Raw genomic sequence first — 20,974 nt, forward strand, 5'->3', positions numbered from 1 at the left:
CCCAGCAGCTATACTTCGCTTGCGCTTGCAGACATTTGCATATTTCTATAGGTGTGCGGTGGAGAACATTCTAACTGGTTGCTTCAAGATACAGGATCACAAAATGCTACTGAGGGTTGTAGGTTCAGCCATCGTGGGCACAAATTTCCCCAACATGGAGGACATTTTCAGAAGACAGTCCCTCAAGAATGGAGCATCCATCTTTAAAGACCCTTGTCATCCAGGACATGCCCTCTTCTCGTTGCTATCATCAGGGAGGAGGTATAGAAGTCTGAAGAATCTCACTCAATAGTTTAAAAATAGCGTTCTTCCCTTTTATCATCTGATTTCTTAACGGTCCACGAACCTACGAACACTATCTTTTTATTTGCACCTTGTATTTATTCTGTAATTTATTTTATTTAGAGATATGGCGCGGAATAGTCCCTTTGAACCACACCACCCAGCAACTCCGACGTTCCCCGATTTAACCCTAACCTAATCACGGGACAATTTCCAATGACCAATTAACATATTAACCGGTACAGTTTTTTAAAAAGGCCTTTCCAACTGTACTACTGCCTCAGAACAAGTAAATGTAATGTCAAATGAGTCAGTGATTATAAACATGATTGTGATTTTGAAATTCTGGGACTGCCAATGAGGTTACAAAGTGTACTGTCCAATTGCATGACTTTCTTTTTAACAAGTGAAGTAGATCAAAGCAATTGAAGCAGCACTTAATTGCTTAAAATAGATACTGTAACTTGACCTTGATACAGATTTCCATTCAAATTAAATGGAAAAACCAGACAAACTTACGAAACTGCAAACCATTGCTCTGAATTATGAATTAGCTTCCAGCAGAGATATTTCAGGCACGCAGTCGTGCCTTGATCAATTCTGCATCTGCAGAATTCCTGTTGTCTACCTTGATCAAAGATGGGGGAAAGTATGGTTAAATGATCAGACTGCGCAGCCGCATGGCTGTTGGGCGATACGGTGATTCTGCCAATATCCCGGCATACTTTGAGAAATTGTGCGCTCGTGTCCGGGCCTGCTGAGCGTTAGTTGGAAATCTCAGGATAATTTTTATCTTGTGTGGTGTACGATGGCGGGGATTTTATTTGAGGATATATTTGATGTGAAAGATATTGACCCAGAAGGTGTAAAGTTTGATAGAGGTAAAGAAAGCGCCGAGTTCTTGTCCACGCGCTTATCTAGGTGCATCGTGTAAGTTATTGAATGGGGCAAGCAGGCTCAAATACAACAGTTTCCACACTGAAACCTTCATGATAAATTTGTTGTAATATTTACGTTGTATGTTACCTATCATTTTGGTTGGATATCTCTGTTTACTACAGTATTGTGTATTTCCTCTAGTTAGTGAATGTTTACACGCGGCAGTCGCGTGTTTTCTTGTCATTTGTACAAGGTTGGAAAAGACTCGATTTCTTCAGAATGGTTAACAGTGATTAGATTACTGCTAATCTCGATCACCATTCGAGGATATAACATCAAATCCACTAAATTTTATAGAATTTTAATTTCTTTAAAGAATCCGAAATTAACCAATCTTGAACATAAAATATCGGATCACCTTAAAACAAACACAGAAAGAATATCTGAACACCATGAAATCTTAAACGTACTTCAATTGGCTCTCAGAAGGGATTCATTTGGTCATTATTGAACCAAAACTAACATAATGTATCCAAGCAGTGCATTGAAATACAATCTATTGAATTGTAGAAAACTTGGGCTGCTGTGCTTGTGTCAGTTTAAAACAAAATTGTTCTGCCTAATCCCATTTTCCTGCATTTGGTAAGATGTCCTGCAAGATAGGTATCTTCAGGAACAATTCCTAAGTAGTTAAGGATCCACCAGCTTTTGGGGCAGTGTATTCCAGATCCTCAGTATCTTCTGTGTGGAAGAAGGTTTCCTCCTCTCAGCTTTATACTAATTAGTTTAAATCTAGGCCTACTGGTTTTTAGTCCTCTAATAAGAAAAACGTCCTTCAAAATACCCTAGCTTTTTCAGACTTTTGTCATGGCTACAGTTTTCCAGTCTGTCATAGCCCTGTAGATCTCTGCAAGCTCTCCAACATAGCCGCATTCTTCATGTGCAATCAGACCCAAAAGCAATGCACAGGGTAACTTGTTTTGTAAACCAATTTATAGTAGAGCTTTCTGCACTTTTATTTCTGTGCCTTAGCTACTAAACGAAAGTATCCACTTTTTTTTAAATCATCCTTTTGACCTGTCTTGACATCTTTGAGACTCTCTTGACATACACTCCCTTTGTTTTATGTCTTCTCATTTATTATGTATTCCTTTGCCTTAATTAACCTCTCCAAAGACACTGGCTAATTTGTCTGGATTGAATTCTATTTTTCACTTTCTGCCCAATTTACCAGATCATATAGAGCCTTCTGCAGTTAATGCTTTTCTCTTTTACAGTTAACTACATAGCTAATTTATGCATTTAACTAGAAATCACAAAAATACACTGCAAAAGGAAAGGAACTAAGTACTTGTCCTTGTAGAACTTAGCTGATACCAGGCTCCCAGTTTCAAAATCCACCTGTCAGCCAGTGTCATAGAGAAGTCCTTCAACCAACTGAGTCATTATCAATCATCTACTTGCACTAATTTTATCTTAATTCAATTTCTTTAAATTCTCCTTACACTATCATGGACTCTACCACTTTCCTTCACTCAAGGGGCAATTTACATTGGCCTTTATCAACCTACAAACCTGCATGTTTTTAAGATATGGATGAAAACTACAGCAGCTAAACGTAGACAAAGATGCCGTCTCTACAGCAAAGGTCAGGATTGAATCTCAGTCTGTGAGGTGGTGGCTGTACTAGCTACGCTATTGTTCCATCTGCAGAACCAACACTGGATCCCATGTACCATGTTTCCTTGAAACTGATGAGCTGGTATTGTTCCACCTGCAGTGGACTGTATCAAGCACTGCCCTCATGGTTATCAGCTCAAGTTCAATTACCTTTAAGCAAAGCCAGAATCGTTTTCTATATTCAATATTTTGGTTTCTCTGGCATTCAGTTTTTCTTTTCACTAACATTTTAATTTAAGACATTCTTTTTCTTTTCAGTCTGTGTTTAATTAACATCTGCCTGCTAAGCTTGATTTTAAACCTATCCAAAATCACTACTAGATATCCTCACAAAGATACTGGTCCCAGCCCTGTTGAGGTACTGCCCATCTGATCTGTGTAGGTCCCAACTTTTACCATTACTGGTCCCAGTACTCCAGGAATCTGACAAGCCTCTTCCTCAGCAGCATTGCATTTACCTGCATTATCCTCTTACTTCCATGTTCACTGGGAGAAATTTTAGAAATTATTATCTTTGTGATCCTACTACTTAATCTTTTCCCTAACTCTTTCCAAAAACTATTATCTGCTGTACTTCTACTCTTTCGTCGTTGGGACCTATATGGACACCATCTTTTCCCCTCCAGTCCGCCCTGCAACTGTTAGTTATAACCTGTGTCAAACACCTGCAAAGCAAAATGCCGTTTTACAAATATCTTCTGAATGTACAAACTTGAGAATTAAACACTGGCATTGTAAAGCATTATGCTAACTGATAGGCTTCTATGATGGCCCTTTGAATTGTGATGTGTGAGTTGTGGAAGGGCAAATTCCATTTACCTGATCAATCATAACTCAGGGTCACTTATACTACATTGCTGTGCTTCTGATGTTACTTGGGTGTTCAGAAATTGTGGTTATGAGGGAAGGTACTGTTGAAGGTAGAAGATCAGTTATGATCTTTTTGAATGATGGGAAGAGCCATCAGGTGTCAAACAACTTGTAGCACTTACTATTTATGGTCTAGTTTGCTTTTACTTATTTAGTGCTTTGTAAAGAGGAGCATAAATAGCCATTTTTAAATACTGGAGAACACACGAGAATGCAAAAAGTATAAATGTACTGTCTAATTAAATGCTGTTCCTATAAACACTCAAACTGAATATGTATTTGATACTTGCAGTTAAAATCTGTGTTTATTTTTATTTAGTTTAAATTAGTTTTTGACTCTTAAAGAATAATACAAATGAAAGCAGTACTGAGACAGCTTCAGGCAAATAAACTGTTGTTGTCTTTACAGTTTCTCGCCTGCATTGTGAAAGTGAATCCTTTAAAATGGACCTGATACTTGATGTAAACATTCAGATTTACCCTGTTGAACTTGGTAAGATACTAACTGCAATTTTAAATTTGGGTAAATACAATTTATTTCATAGTTATGTGAAATACTATTAATGTTCATGCATTCCAACCAAATGTTGAATTGCCCCAGTTCAAAATTGTCTACTTCAAAATGACAGTATGAATGTGCTTCAGTTTATGAATTGAGTTCCATAAATGGGTAAAGCCTTCGCACTATTGAGCACATCTACACGGAGCGCTGTTGCAGGAAAGCAGCATCCATCATCAGGGACTGCCACCACCCAGGTCATGCTCTCTTTTCGCTGGTGCCAGGAGGTACAGGAGCCTCAGGACTCACACCACCAAGTTCAGGAACAGTTACTGCCCCATAACCATCAGGCTGTTGAACCAGAGGGGATAACTTCACTTGCCCCATTACTAAACTGTTCCCACAAACTTTGGACTCACTGTCAAGGACTCCTCATCTCATGATCTGGTTATTTATTGCTTGTTTATTTATGTATTTATTTGTTTTTTTTTTAGTTACACATTTGTTGTCACTTGCACATTGGTTGTTTGTCCATCCTGATGAGTGTGGTCTTTCAGTGATTCTTTGTGTTTCTTGGATTTACTGTGACTGCCTCCAGGAAGGCTAATCTCAGGGTAGTATATGGTGACGTGTATGTACATTTACTTTTAACATTGATTTCAGCTGAATGCAGCTACAAGGATCAAAATTTGATGACTAACAATGAGAATTTTCGGTATCAGAATCAGCTTTATTATCACTGGCCTATGTTGTGAAATTTGTTAACTTTATGGCAGCAGTACAATGCCATACATGATAAATATAGAGAAAAAACTGAGTTGCATTAAGTATATATGCGCGTTAAATAGTGAAGTTGAAGTAAGTAGTGCAAAGTAACAGGAAAAAAAAAGTAGTGAGGTAGTGTTCATGGGTTCAATGTTCATTTAGAAATTGGATGGCAGAGAGGAAGAAGCTGTTCCTGAATAGCTAAGTGTGTGCGTTCAGGCTTCTGTACTTCCTCCCTTTCCGATGGTAATGGCATGAAGAGGGCATGTTCTGGGTGCTGGGGATCCTTAATGGTGGACGCTGCCTTCTTAAGGCACTGCACCTTGAAGATGTCTTAGATGCTCTGGAGACTGGTATCCATAATAGAGCTGACTCATTTTACGAGAATATAATGAAATGTTATTTGACTGCATCGGTTGTGGAATGGTCAGTTTAATTGGATTCAGAATGTAGGGATGTCTTGTTAAACCAAATTAATGTCTTATAATAAGCTTAGTGTTCTAGATGGGTGGTATGTAAGTCAATACAAAACAAAAATACGTGCTAATTCTGCATAGATTTGGTTTGTATTTGAAGTAGGGAATATTAGTAAACATGCTGATGTAATTACATTGTTTTGATTGGGTAAAATAATTGACAATATTAGAAAAGGAATATGTTTTGTAAACTACTCTGGTTTGCACTAAGGAAGGACATATGGAGAGTTAGTTAATTTTACTATGCTGATATACTAAACTTTTTCCCCAGGTGATAAATTTCGTCTAGTAATAGCAAGTACTTTGTATGAAGATGGAACACCAGATGATGGAGAATACAACCCTACAGATGACCGGCCATCTAGGTACTTAGACAATGGCAGAATCTTGCAAAACTGATGGAAGCTTTTCAGCATAATATGAGGTGTCACCTTTTTGAATATGTTGTCTAATTAATCCCAACACCATCCCCCTCTGCTCCCCCCCCAACACACACATTCACTCAGCCTTCATTTTCTTTATTGGTTGAACAATATCATGGTCCCTTTTTGAAAGCTATCAATAAATATTTTGCCAGCACCCTTTCAGACAAACCAAAATCATAACATTGAATAATTTCATTCTTCATATTGTTGCCTCAGGCTCTTTTTCAGATTTCTAAAAATATATATTTTCTGGTTACCTTCCTACTTGAGGACACTTGGAGGTGCGGCAGGCTGCAGTGCCAAGCAGGAAACATTCTCCTGTAAATCTCATTACTTCTGGTTGTTTCTCAGATTTTAAAAAATATATATTTTCTGGTTACCTTCTTACTGCTAGTAAAATTAGTTAGTTTGTTGCAACACAAACAAAATGTTGGAGGAACTCAGCAGGCCAGGCATCTATGGAAAAGAGTAAATAGTCGACGTTTCGGGCCGAGACCCTTCATCGGTACTGGAAGGAGAGAGAAGTCAGAATTAGATGTGTGGAGGGGAAGTAGTAATACAAGGTGATATGCGAAATTGGAAGGGGGGAGAGAGTGAAATAGAGAGCTGGGAAGTTGATTGGTGAAAGGTACAGGGCTGGAGAAGAGGGAATCTGATCAGAGGGGATCAGAGAAGACCATGGAAGAAAGGGAAGGGGGAGGAGCACCAGAGGGAGGTGAGGGAAGTTTGAGAAGTCAGTGTTCATGCCATTAGGTTGGAGGCTACCAAGATGGAATATAAGATAATTGCTTCTCCAACCTGAGTGGGGCCTCATTAAGGGAGTAGAGAAGGCCATGGCCTGGTGTATGGGAATGGGAAGTAGAATTGAAATAGGTGGCTACTGGGATATCCCACTTTTTATGGCAGATGGAGCATAGGTGCTCGGCGAAGTGGTTTCCCAATCTACGTCAGGTCTAATTGATTATACAGGAGGCCACACCGGGAGCACTGTACAGTAGATGACCCCAACAGAACAGGCTCTTTGTTTGTTTGTTTGTTTGCTTTTAAAACATTTCATGACTTGAACATACTGTTTTAATGTTATCTTGGCTTAATCTGCCATTACAAATTTGTTCATTTATGGCCTTGCCTCTACCATAAAATTAGAATTGAGATTGTTTACTGATAATTCCACAGGATTCAGTTCAGCTCTAATAATGAGGCCACATTTGCTGGTAGACAGCAGTCACAACAACTTCTACTTGTATACCATCATTTTAATTTTAAAAAATATTCTAAAGCTTTTCATGGGAGTATTACCATACAAAAGTTGGTGCTGGGCTTCATGATATAGCAAGGTAGATGACTGTAAATTTGATCTATTAGGTTTAGTTCATGGTTCAAAGTACATTTATTATCAAAGTATGTATAAATTATGTGTGGGCACATGGCCAAGTGGTTAAGGCATTGGACTAGCGACCTGAAGTGAGTCCGAGCCCCAGCCGAGGCAACGTGTTGTTTCCTTGAGCAAGGCACTTAATCACATATTGCTCTGCGACGACACTGGTGCCAAGCTGTATGGGTCCTAATGCCCTTCCCTTGGACAACATTGGTGTTGTGGAGAGGGGAGACTTGCAGCATGGGCAACTGCTGGTCTTCCATACAACCTTGTCCAGGCCTGCACCCTGGAGAGTGAAGACTTTCCAGGCACAGATCCATGGTCTCGTAAGACTAACGGATGCCTTAAATAAACTATACAGCCTTGAGATTCACCTGCTTACAGGCAGCCACAAAACAAAAAACCCGAAAGAACCCAATTTAAAAAACAGACCAACACCCATTGCGCAGAGAGAGGGGAGAAAAACACAAATGGGGCAAGCAACAGCATTCAGAATGAAAGTGAGTCTGTGGACCCAAAGGATGGAGTCTCAGCCTCAGTTCATCGCACAGTAGGGCAAATTGTCGCAAAGCTCGCAGACACACAGCCTCAGCGGCAAGGGGAGTGGAGTAAATGTCGTGGAGCAGTGAGCAGAACTGGCCCGTCCCTCGCCACACCCTGCTTTTTCAGTCCATCTGGCCTGGCGTTTGAATTTGTCAATCACTGGGTTATCCCCTGCACTGGGCCCTGCCACAATGATATGCTTTGGGCCTAGACTCTGCCACCATGTTTCAGCCCGTAACCGACCTTTCAAAATCAACCTGGGGCTTAAATCGATCCAACCTCGCTCTCGGTTTAGGTGGGCAGGCTCAGAAACTCCTCCGCTCACTCCAGCTCCATCTCAAACATGCCTTGAGCTCGCTGTGACTGCATCGCACCTGTAAGCCTGAACACTTGATTCAACCTCATCTTCGCTCGCCTCTTCATTGTTTCTGGTGATCATTTACCACAATTTTCCACAGGAAAAAGAAGTGTTATTAATAAAGTATTTAGCTGTATTTCTTTGAATTATCAGTAAGCTGTCACCAATCTTCAGTAGCACATTCTTAAACCAGAAGTTTAAGATGGTAATGTTCTAAACAAGCAAGGGGAAGCAGAGCTGGGGTTTCCAACCCAGGGTTGACAGACCTCCTTGGTTAATGGTAGGGGTCTATGGCATAAAAAGGGTGGGAACCTATGCTGTTGATGGAATTTGAGAGTTTGGGGCTTTGGCAGCCTGAGGTATAGCCACTGATGACAAGAGATTGCAGAGATGCATAAAGTCAAAACTATGAATTTTAATAGCTGCATTGCTTAACTAAGAAAAAGTGAAGGTAGCAAGTTCAGGGATTAATGTGACAGTGTCAGATGATGTAATATTCTAAATGAGAAGCCTTAATTATGTGAATAGGAGGAATAAAACTCAACTTGAAGACAAAGAATGACAGCAAAGTTGTGAACAATCTGTCAATTCCAGATAAGTTCCAGGAAGAAGGATAAAGTTGGACTTTAGGAAATGAGACAAAGAGACTACATGGGGAGAGAGGGAGGGAAGAGAGAGAGTAGTTAAGTATAGGGGAAAAAACCTGTTAGCTAGAGGTAACAGAGCATGCAACCTTTTCATATCTCTTAGGATCTAGTACATTGTTCTTTTTCATTTTGTTTTTTAATCTTAGTAGATATATAAGCACAGTCTGTCCATTCTTGCTTCATTAGACAACCCACCTATTCCAACTACCAAGATAGTAATCCCCCTTTGAACTCCTTCTAAGAGTTGGGGATTGTTAGAGAAAACCAGGCAAAATTGCATGTCAGTTTACGTGAACACAGATATCAGCACTTTTCATAAAGGGTTACTGATCTTTGGGACAAGTGCAGTGAGTGGATTCTTTGCAAACATTTAAAAACAAGCTGAGTAAATTCCTAAAGGGCAATAGTCACAATCAATAAAAGTTATTATGGTATGGTCTTCTTGGTTTCTGAATTGTTTTTGATTACCTCGAGACTTTGAGAGAATTTTTTTAATGATATTGCCCCACTTAATTTGTTTTTTTTTAAACATCTCCTAAGATTTCTTGTAGTTATAAACTTACTGCATTGAAATCAATGGAGCTAAATTTCTGAAGTGAGTATAGTACTAATGAAGGATGACCTTCTGACCATTTATGTTGGAATACATAGGTGATGAGGGTCAAATTTTACCTTAAAGTTTCAAATTTTATTTTTATAGATAATTTTGAGATCTAAAATACTATCTTGCTATTTTTAAGGCTGAGTTCTTAAAGAACTATATTGTATGTTACTTATGTAAAACTGTTAATAGTACTGGGAGATTGCTTGATAAAACAATTAAGAATGTGAAGTTGAATAAGGTGGAAAACATGGCATTTCTGATTTTTAGATTTGTAATACACTTTTTAGAAGTTATTTTACTTAAAGTAATCAATAGTACAGATATTGCACAATGTATCCTCGAATGTACTTCTAAATATTCCATACTTAGCCTTGGCTATCATTTAATTACCTGAACCCTTACTCAGTTTTTTTGTTGGCAAGTGTCATTTTTTTATTTGTGCTTCATCTTCATTTGTAAAGTAATTCTTTCCTAAAGGGTGTGGGATAGTTGTGCGGTGAAAAATTACACACTTGTATCTTGCTACATCGCCATTATTTGTGTGTGAGCTATGATAATGGTTTTTGATAGACAATTTTGATTCAAAGTCCTGATATACACTTGTAGTATATGACCAAACACAGGTAAATGGAACTAGCTGGTAGTTACAGGACCTTCAGCCCAGTGGCCATGACCATCATAGATTCATTCGACTAAAGGGCCTGTAACTGTGCTGTGTTTCTATGACAGTGAATAGTATGCATTCTGGCTAGCTCTTCCTTTTCTTAATGACTGCTATTATACTGGACGTGCATTATAATTAACTGGATCTTAGTTGAAATAGTTTAAGAGCAACAAAGATACAACTAATTTTAAAAACGCAAACACGAGGAATTCTGCAGATGCTGGAAATTCAAGCAACACACATCAAAGTTGCTGGTGAACGCAGCAGGCCAGACAGCATCTATAGGAAGAGGTACAGTCGACGTTTCAGGCCGAGACCCTTCGTCAGAACTAACTGAAGAAAGAGCTAGTAAGAGATTTAAAAGTGGGAGGGGGGAAGATCCAAAATGATAGGAGAAGACAGGAGGGGGAGGGATGGAGCCAAGAGCTGGACAGGTGATGGACAAAAGGAGTATGAGAGGATCATGGGACAAGAGGCCCAGGGAGAAGGAAAAGGGGGAGGGGCCTCCTGTCCCATGATCCTCTCATACTCCTTTTGCCAATCACCTGTCCAGCTCTTGGCTCCATCCCTCCCCCTCCTGTCTTATACTATCATTTTGGATCTCCCCCTCCCCCTCCCACTTTTAAATCTCTTACTAGCTCTTTCTTCAGTTAGTCCTGACGAAGGGTCTCGGCCTGAAACGTCGACTGTACCTCTTCCTAGAGATGCTGCCTGGCCTGCTGTGTTCACCAGCAACTTTGATGTGTGTTGCATACAACTAACTTGGTTGTTGAAGTGAACTGAATTTGTGGTTTAGCCATTCAAAGACAATTGAAACAGTTTCTGTATTAATATAATACAGAAATTGTATATAGAAAGTTTGGCATGTCATAAATTTTGTACAGTTTTGTCCAACTTTGCTGGATCCCAACATGTAAAAGATTTTTTTTCCTGAATTTTTCTAAATGTTATTAATTTTCTTTCTTTGTATATCTTACAGAGCAGACCAATTTGAATATGTCATGTATGGAAAAGTTTATAGAATAGAAGGAGATGAAAGCTCAACTGAAGCAGCCACAAGATTGTGAGTACTGAAGTAATGTAAACTTCAGTATAATTTTAAAAAATTTTCTTTGAATATAGTGAAATGTATTTCTTAAAAACATTGTTGGAGAGTTTTTTTTTAATGCTGCAGGCCCAAAGTTTACTAGCACCAGAACAGAATGTAAATTTTTTCTGGGAAGTTAGACTTTGTACTTTGCTGTGCTGCCGCCAATCTTTTTGCATCAGGTTAAAAGGAGTCCTGGGAGAAAGTACTTATTTTCAGCAAAGTATGTTCTGAGTAATCAATTGCAATGCAAAGTAGATGATACAAAGAAGAAATCTCAGCAGATATTAGAAAATACCTTGGAAATGGATCCTTCAAGTGTGGATGTAGATTTTATGCGGAAAAATATGTTGTGCATTCTTTTTAGTATTAAGATGTGAACACCACTGACGATATGGTTATTGCCTGTTCTAAGTCTCTTACTTCATATGAGGAATGGCTTTCCATAAAACATAGGAATAAAATTAGGCCATTCAGCCCATTGAGTCTGCTCCATCATTTGATCATCAGATATAGGAGCAGACTTGGGCCATTTGACCTATTGGGTCTGCTCTGCCACTTCATCATGGCTGATCCAATTTTTCCCTCAGCCCCAATGTCCTGCCTTCTCCCTGTATCCTTTCATGCCCTGACCAATCAAGAATCTATCAACTTCTGCCTTAAACCTCTACCTCTCTATTCCAAGGTGTGTCCTCCGGTCTTAGACATTTCCCATCATAGGAAATGTCCTCTCCACATTTGCTCTATCAAGGCATTTCACCATTTGATAGATTTCAATGAGGACACTCAACATTCTTCTGAATTCTAGTAAATACAGGCCCAGAACCATCAAATGCTGTTCATATGACAAGCCATTCAATCGTGGAATAATTTTTGTGAACCTCCTTTGAACTGTCTCCAGTTTCAGCACATCCTTTCTAAAATAAGGGAGACAAAACTACACAGAACACTCCCAAGTGAGGCCTCACCAGTGCTTTATAAAGTCTTAACTTTACATCTTTGCTTTTATATTCTGGTCCTCTTGAAATTAATGCTAACATTGCATTTAGACTCAACCTACAAATGAACCTTTAGGGAATCCTGCACAAGGACTCCCAAGTTCCTTTGTGCCAACGATTTTTCTGTTTTCTCTCCATTTCGAAAATGGTCATTTCTTCTACCAAAGTGCATGACCATACACTTCCTGACACTGTATTCCATCTGCCATTTCTTTGCCCATTCTCCTAATCTAAGTCCTTCTGTAGCCTTTCTATTCCCTCAAAACTACCTGCCCCTCCACCTATCTTCATATCGTTTGCAAACTTCGGAAACAAAGCCATCAATTCTATCAACCGAATAATTAACATACAAGATAAAAAGAATTGGTCTCAATATGGACCCCTGTGGAACACCACTAGTCACTGTCAGCCAACGAGAAAAGGCTCCCTTTATTCTCACTCTTTGCTTCTTGCCAATCAGCCACTGCTTTATCCATGCTAGAATCTTTCCTGTAATACCATGGGCTCTTAGCTTGTTAAGCAGCCTCATGTATGGCACCTTGTCAAAGGCCTTCTGAAAATCCAGGTAAACAACATCAACTAATTCTTCTTTGTCTGTCCTGCTTGTCATTTTCTCAAAAACTTCCAACAGATTTGTCAGGCAAGATTTTCCCCTGTGGAAACCATGCTGACTATGGCCTATTTTATCATGTGCTCCAAGTACCCTTTGACCTCATCCTTAATAATCATCTCCAATATCTGGCCTATAGTTTCTTTTGCCTCTCTCCCTTCTTGAAAATTGGAGTGACATTTGCAGAACCACTCTCGAATCTGGTGATTCTTGAAAGATCATTACTAATGCCTCCATGATCTCTTCAGCCACGTCTTTCAGAACTCTGGGGTGTACATGATCTGGTCCAGGTGACTTGTCCTTCTTAAGACCTTTCAGTTTCCTAAGAACCTTCTCTCTGGTTATGGTAAATTCACACATTTCATGACCCCTGACACTTGGAACTTCTGCCATACTGCTAGTGTCTTCCACAGTGAAGACTGGTGCAAAATATTTACTCAGTTCATCTGCCATTTCGTTGTCCCCCCGTTACTACCTCCAGCATCATTTTCCAGTGGTCCGAGATCCACTCTTGCCTCTCTTTTACACTTCTTCACTTCATATATCTGAAAATACTTTTAGTATCCTCTTTCATATTCCGTCTTTACCTCAATGACTTTTTTGTTGCCTTCTGTAGGTTTTTGAAAGCTTCCCAATCCTCTAATTTCCCACTAATTTTTGTTCTATTATATGCTCTCTCTTTGGCTTTTATGTTAGCTTTGACTTATTAGCCACCGTTGTATCAAAGTTCCTTCAGAATACTTCATAAGAATGATTCCAGGAATGAAAGGGTTACCATTTGAGGAACGTCTGGCAGCTCCTGGGCTGTATTCCCTGGAGTTCAGGAGAATGAGGGGGATCTCATAGAAACATTCCGGATGTTAAAAGGCCTGAACGGAATAGATATGGCAACGTTATTTCCTAAGATAGGGGAGTCTGAGACAAGAGGGCACGACTTCAGGATTGAAGGACGTCCTTTTACAATAGAGATGCGGAGAAATTACTTTAGTGAGAGGATGGTAAATCTGGAATTTGTTGCCGTGAGTGGCTGTGGAGGCCAAGTCATTGGGTGTAATTAAGGCAGAGAGATAGGTTCTTGATTAACCAGGGCATCAAAGGGTATGGGGCGAAGGCAGGGGAGTGGGGATGACTGGAAGAATTGGATCAGCCCATGATTAAATGGCAGAGCAGGCTTGATGGCCAAATGGCCTGCTTCTCCTATATCTTATGGTCTACTTCTTCCTCTTTGTGATGTATATATCCTGCGTCTTTCAAATTGCTTCCAGAAATTCCAGCCATTGCTGCTCTGCCATCATTCCTGCCGGTGTTCTTTTCCAATCTATTCTGGCCAATTCCTCTCTCATGACTCTGTAATTCCCTTTACTCCACTGTAATACTGATATATTTGACTTTAGATGTATGGCCTTAACCCCGTTTTCCTGCTTTCTCCCCATGATGTTCAATACACTTTTCAATCAAAAACCGATCAACCTCCAGTTTAAATATACCCAATGACCTAGTCGCTACAGCTGTCTGTGGCAATGATTTCCAATGATCCATTACCCATTGGCTAAAGAAATTCCTCCTCATCCCTCTTCCAAAGAGACGCCCTTCTATTCTGAGGCTAAGCACTGTAGGAATTTGTTAAATGTCCCTAATGTATCTGCCTCTGCCACCACCCTTGGCAACGTGTTCCACAGTCTACCACTTCCTGTGTTTAAACATAAAACCTGCCTCTGTCATCCCCCCTGTATTTTCCGCCAAATACCTTAAAGGGGCGTATAGCCCGGTGAGAGTTTGGGGAGCTGGGTTATGCACAATAGGCAGCGATTTAAACAGAGAGAGGAGAAATGGGTTAAAAATTCTATATCTGAATGCACGAAGTGTCAGAAATAAGGCGGATGAGCTTGAAGCTCAGGTGCGAATGGGTAACTATGATGTTGTTGGGATAACGGAGACATGGCTGCAGGGGGATCAGAGCTGGGAATTGAATGTACAAGGGTATACATGCCATCGAAGGGACAGGAAGGTGGGCAGAGGGGGTGGGGTGGCCCTGTTGGTGAGGAATGAGATTCAGTCCCTTGCAAGGGGGGGACATAGAATCAGAAGTAAGACCAGTGTGGATAGAACTGAGGAACAGTAAGGCAAAAAGACCCTAATAGGTGTTAACTGCAGGCCCCCAAACAGTAGCATGGATATTGGGTGCAAGTTGAATAGGGAGTTAACAATGGCATGTGGCAAAGGAAATGTCACAGTAGTTATGGGGGATTTCAACATGCAGGTGAACTGGGAAAATCAGGTTGGTACTGGACCCCAGGATAGGGAGTTTGTAGAGTGCCTACGGGATGCATTTTTGGAGCAGCTTGTATGAGAGCCGACCAGGGATAAGGCTATTCTGGATTTAGTGTTGTGCAATGAACAGGATTTGATAAATGATCTTGAAGTAAAGGAGCCATTAGGAGGTAGTGACCACAATATGATAAGTTTTTATCTGCAAGTTGAGAGGGATAAGGGCAGATCAGAAGTGTCAGTATTGCAGTTGAACAAAGGAGACTATGGAGCCATGAGGGAGGAGCTGGCCAAAGCTGACTGGTCGGATATCCTAGCAGAAAAGACAGTGGAACAGCAATGGCAGGTATTCTTGGGAATAATGCACAAGGTGCAAAATCAGTTCATCCCCTGGAGAAGGAAGGATTCAAAGGGGGGAAAGTGGCCACAGTGGTTGATAAAGGAAGTCAGAGATAGCATAGCATTAAAAAAGTATAACAGAGCTAAGGTGAGTGGGAAGAGGGATGATTGGGAAATTTTTAAGGAGCAACAGAACTTAATTAAAAAGGCAATATGGGGAGAAAAAAATGAGGTATGAACACAAGCTAGCTAGGAATATAAAGGAGGATAGCAAAAGTTTTTTTAGGTATGTGGAGAGAAGGAAGATAGTTAAGAACAATGTTGGGTCCTTGAAGAATGAATTGGGAGAAATTGTTATGGGAAACAGAGAAATGGCAGACAAATTTAATAAGTACTTTGGATCTGTCTTCACTAGGGAAGACACAAGCAATCTCCCAGATGTATGGATAGGCCAAGGACATAGGGTAACAGAGGAACTGAAACAGATTGACATTAGGAAGGAAACGGTGATGAGTAGACCGATGGGACTGAAGGCTAACAAATCCCCAGGTCCAGATGGTCTGCATCCTAGGGTACTAAAGGATGTGGCTCTGGAAATTGTGGATGCATTGGTGATCATTTCCCAATGTTCCTTAGATTCAGCATCAGTTCCTGAGGATTGGCGAATGGCTAATGTTATCCCACTTGTTAAGAAAGGAGGGAGGGAGAAAACAGAGAACTATCACCCTGTTAGCCTAACATCAGTAGTGGGGAAGATGCTAGAGTCCATTATTAAAGATGAAATAGCGGCATATCTTGATAGCAGTGATAGGATTGGGCCGAGCCAGCATGGATTTACCAAGGGCAAATCTTGCTTGACTAATCTATTGGAGTTTTTCGAGGATGTAACCAGGAAGATAGACGCGGGAGATCCAGTGGATGTGGTGTTCCTTGACTTTCAGAAGGCATTTGATAAGGTACCATATAGGAGATTGGTGGGTAAAATCAGAGCTCATGGCATTGGGGGGAGCATATTGACATGGATAGAAAACTGGCTGGCAGATAGAAAGCAAAGGGTAGCAGTGAATGGGTGTTTCTCGGAATGGCAGGTGGTGACTAGTGGGGTGCCACAGGGCTCGGTATTGGGACCACAGTTGTTTACGATTTACGTCAATGATTTAGAGGAAGGCATTGTGAATAACATCAGCAAGTTTGCTGATGATACTAAGCTGGGTGGCAGTGTGACATGTGATGAGGATGTTAGGAGAATTCAAGGTGACTTGGATAGGCTGGGTGAGTGGGCAGAAACTTGGCAGATGGCGTTTAATGTGAATAAGTGTGAGGTTATTCACTTTGGGAGCAAGAACAGGAAGGCAGATTATTATCTGAACGGCATGGAGTTAGGTAGGAGAGAAATACAAAGAGATCTAGGAGTACTTGTTCATCAGTCTCTGAAGGTGAATGAGCAAGTGCAGCAGGCAGTGAAGAAGGCTAATGGAACGTTGGCCTTTATTACAAAGGGAATTGAGTACAAGAGCGAGGAAATCCTTTTGCATTTGTACAGGGCCCTGGTGAGACCACACCTGGAGTATTGTGTGCAGTTTTGGTCTCCAGGGCTAAGGAAGGACATCCTGGCTGTGGAGGAGGTGCAGCGTAGGTTCACTAGGTTAATTCCTGGGATGTCCGAACTGTCTTACGCAGAGAGGTTAGAGAGACTGGGCTTGTACACGCTGGAATTAAGGAGATTGAGGGGGGATTTGATAAGATTTGATAGGATTTGACATATAAGATTATTAAGGGTTTGGACAAAATAGAGGCAGGAAATATGTTCCAGATGCTGGGAGAGTCCAGTACCTGAGGGCATGGTTTAAGAATAAGGGGTAGGTCATTTAGGACAGAGTTGAGGAGGAACAACTTCTCCCAGAGAGTTGTGGAGGTGTGGAACGTGCTGCCTCAGAAGGCAGTGGAGGCCAATTCTCTGGATGCTTTCAAGAAGGAGCTAGATAGGTATCTTATGGATAGGGGAATCAAGGGTTATGGGGACAAGGCAGGAACCGGGTATTGATAGTAGATGATCAGCCATGATCTCAGAATGGCGGTGCAGGCTCGAAGTGCTGAATAGTCTACTTCTGCACCTATTGTCTATAAGTATTGCAATTAGATGTTAGCCATTTTTGCCCTTGGGAAGAAGTCTCTGGCTATCCAGTTGATCTATGCCCCTTTTCATCTTGTACACCTCTCATCCTCCTTCCTTCCAAAGAGGATAGCCTTAGCTCACTCAACCTATCCACATAAGGCACCGTCATGGTTGGTAAATCTCCTCTGCACCCTCTCTAATGCTTTCATATCCTTCCTATTATGAGGTGATTTGAACTGAACAATACTCCAAGTGTAGTCCAACCAGTTTTATAGGACGCGATATTACCTTTTAACTCAATCCCCTGACTAATGAAGGCCAATGCACCAAACATTGTCTTAATTACACTATTATACTTCAACTTTGAGGGAAGTCCAAGATCCCTCTGTTCATCCACACTGTTAAAAATCCTGCCATTAATCCTGTATTCTGCTTCTAGGTGGATTTTGCAAAGTGTATCACTTCACTTTTCGGCATTGAACAACATATGTCGCTTCTCAGCCTCGCTCTGCATGCATCAACGTCCCATTGTATCCTCAGACAACTTTCTGCATTATCCATCTGCAAACTTACTAATCCACCCTTCTACTTCCTTGACCAAGTCATTTATAAAAATCGATATCCCTGTATATTCTAGCCGGTATTTTCAATTTTATCTATTTGCTGAAAGTGTTACAAACATACTAAATGAATTTTCATTTCTTACAGGTCAGCCTATGTCTCCTATGGAGGTCTACTTATGAGGCTTCAGGGAGATGCAAATAATTTGCATGGCTTTGAGGTGGATTCCCGAGTGTATCTGCTAATGAAGAAGCTTGCATTCTGAGATAGAAGAACAGGAATGTGGAAATCATACATGTGCTTAAGTTATCAATGAAATCAAATTTGTTTGTTGATACTAGTCAACAAATGATTTCTCACACCAAAGTTGTAAATGTCCTACATTTCCAGTTCTCCCTGTTTCAAAGGAGATGACGTAGGAAAGTAACTATTTAAAATTAATGACGGGCTTAAATTTTTCAAAAAAATTTAGTGGCCATATCATGAAAAGGAAGTATACGTTTTTTGATGTTTGTAAAATGGAATTCTTTGAACAGAATCCAAATAAAAATGTTGTTTCAAAAATAACATTACATGCCATTTAATGCTATGACACTGAGATCTGAGTTAACTGATAATGACACTCTTTAATTAAAGGCCATATTTATGAGCACAAAAACCCAAAACGTAACCAAAAGGACTAATGGAATTGAAAAGTAATGATACTTAAGTGGCCTTTATCATTCCCCATGTGAAACATTGCATTTAGTTTGGGCATTGAATCTTGGGAAAGATGCACATCTGTAAGTAGGCATATCGGGATGATAATCACAAGGGTTCAAATAACAAACATTTATTTATTAGACTTAAGAACACCAAGTGCTTCACGTCTAAATGCTTCTGAACTCTAACCACTATTACCATTTTTGGTAATTAAAAACCTAGAGCATCCAATTTGCTACTCTGAGATCCAGGAGATCCAACACAGAATAATGACATGTTAGTTGGTTTTAAATATTGCCCAAAATTTAAAAAAATAAATTATGAAGCTGTGTTACACTACTATGATATTTAAAAGATTGACCAAACTGCTAAATGAGATAATTAAAATAATGAATTTGATATGCTGAATCCAGATTGTGAAATACTGGTGTAAAATCAGAAAACATGCCACATATAAAATAATATACCACTAATTCCTGATGTTTGGCCAACTAAAAATTCAAAAAGTAAAAGTTTGATTTTGTAAAGCAAGCGTATTAAGGGATGTGAAGCAAAGATGGGTAAATGGATTACAAGCACACATCTGTCCTCTAACTAAATGGTGGGACATGCCTGTTCCTGTGAAGACATGGTTCAATCCCATGAAGGGACAAAAAGTGTTTATAAAGAGACATGAAGCGTCTCAAAGTGTTTCAAAGCTACTTAACAGTTGTCAGTGTGTCAGTTTATCATTTGCATTGTCCCAGTGCAAAACAGTTGAGTGAAGAAGAGAAATTCACAATGTTGCAAGAAAGGAATGAAACCAAGGAATAGTGTGCTAGGCATGACAGCAATATGCATTATATTCATGTGATATTTTATGTTTTGCATTTCTGATAATTTAAAAACTAATATCCACTAAAGCACAAATAGTGTAAAAAAATGCAATAAACGTTTGATAATTTTGGAACTGCAATTTCTGAGTTATTACAAAAGAACTTGATAATGTACACCCCAGAGAACAAAAAAGAAATAGGTCCTGGAAAAAGTGAATGCACTGGGGTCATCTTCTAAGATTCTTTAGAATCTGTGGAGCAGTTTCTACAGACTGGAGGAATGTAGTGGTATTACCACTATTTTAAAGAAAGGAAGAGGTTAAAAAAAGAACAAAATGACAACCTCGTAAGTCAGTAGTGGAGATGATAACAGAATCTGTTGTAAAAACTGCAATAACAGAACATTTGAGAGGTGTAGACAATTATGAAAAAGAAAGCATACTTATTAGTGGCATTTTTTTGAGTATGTAACTGGTGGATTAGATGAAGGAGAAGCAGTGAATACTTATTTTGATGCTTAGGAGGCCCATCATAATGTCCCACACAAAATGTCAGTGCTCAGGATGACGGTACTTTGGATGGATTCTCATAGAGACGTGGATGAAAATTGGTTAGATAGGAAGCATAGAATAAATGGGTGTTTTTCTGGGTGGCAGCAAATTCTGGAGTGCACTAGGGATAAGTGCTTGAACCCCAGGCATCCACAACATGAATGATTTGGATAATGTATTTAAGTTTGCATATGACATACAGAGATGGGGGCTACGAGCTGTGAAGAGGATTCAAAGAAGAACCAATGTAGACAGGTTGGCTGTCACTGAAGCTCAATGCAGCTGGTGCTAAAGCTCTATGGGGAAGGACTGCAATCAAGGGTCCTTCCATTACTGTACCAGGAGGAGCGGGGAAGCTTTCAAACAATGAAAGGAATATGGCCTCAGGGAGCCATATGAATGACAGTGCTATAGTTGTTATTTTTTATTACAAGTTTACACTCCTAAATATAACAACCATGAATATAAAAGCTTTTAAATCAGGTTTAATATCACTGACATATGTTGCAAATTTTTTTGTTTTGCAGTAGCAGTACATTGGAATACATACAGAAACTACTTGTACTGTGTGAACTTTTCCTCGCGGTCGCAAGTAGTTTCTGTCTGAAATTTAAAAAACCTAAATTTCAAGTGTGTGTGTGTATGTGTATATATATACGTAATTTTAAGTTTAACTAAGTTGTGCACGGTTTACTTTGTATGTTTTTTGTTACGAATAAACGTATCTTTGAAATTAAAGTTGCTACAAGACCTGGGTGTCATTATGCATCAGTCTCTGAAAGTAAGTGTTCAATTGCATTAAGAAATTGAGAACAAAATCAGTTTGTTGACTTTCAAAGTAAATGGACTTGAGTACA

General features: G+C 39.8%; 2 protein-coding genes across 4 annotated transcripts in view; one reads left to right on the forward strand and one right to left on the reverse strand.

Moving 5' to 3' along the window:
• plaat1 (phospholipase A and acyltransferase 1) overlaps window positions 1–20,974 on the reverse strand; it is a 55,145-nt gene that overhangs the window by 30,937 nt on the left and 3,234 nt on the right. The window lies entirely within an intron of this gene.
• polr2h (RNA polymerase II, I and III subunit H) lies at window positions 990–20,832 on the forward strand. Its single transcript, XM_063044862.1, has 5 exons — window positions 990–1,163; window positions 4,121–4,204; window positions 5,723–5,816; window positions 11,050–11,133; window positions 18,197–20,832. Exons 1-5 carry the CDS (start codon window positions 1,091–1,093, stop codon window positions 18,312–18,314), a joined length of 453 nt encoding a protein of 150 aa, XP_062900932.1. The 5' UTR covers window positions 990–1,090; the 3' UTR covers window positions 18,315–20,832.

This window comes from Mobula hypostoma, chromosome 4 (genome assembly GCF_963921235.1).
Source record: "Mobula hypostoma chromosome 4, sMobHyp1.1, whole genome shotgun sequence".
Taxonomy (NCBI): Eukaryota; Metazoa; Chordata; class Chondrichthyes; order Myliobatiformes; family Myliobatidae; genus Mobula; species Mobula hypostoma.

Bases quoted from the DNA above. Each gene is read 5' to 3' on its own strand.
- polr2h (XM_063044862.1), top strand. From the start codon at position 1,091: ATGGCGGGGATTTTATTTGAGGATATATTTGATGTGAAAGATATTGAC. The intron at 4,205-5,722 runs GTAAGATACTAA...CTTTTTCCCCAG, and splicing joins GATTTACCCTGTTGAACTTG to GTGATAAATTTCGTCTAGTA. The intron at 11,134-18,196 runs GTGAGTACTGAA...CATTTCTTACAG, and splicing joins ACTGAAGCAGCCACAAGATT to GTCAGCCTATGTCTCCTATG.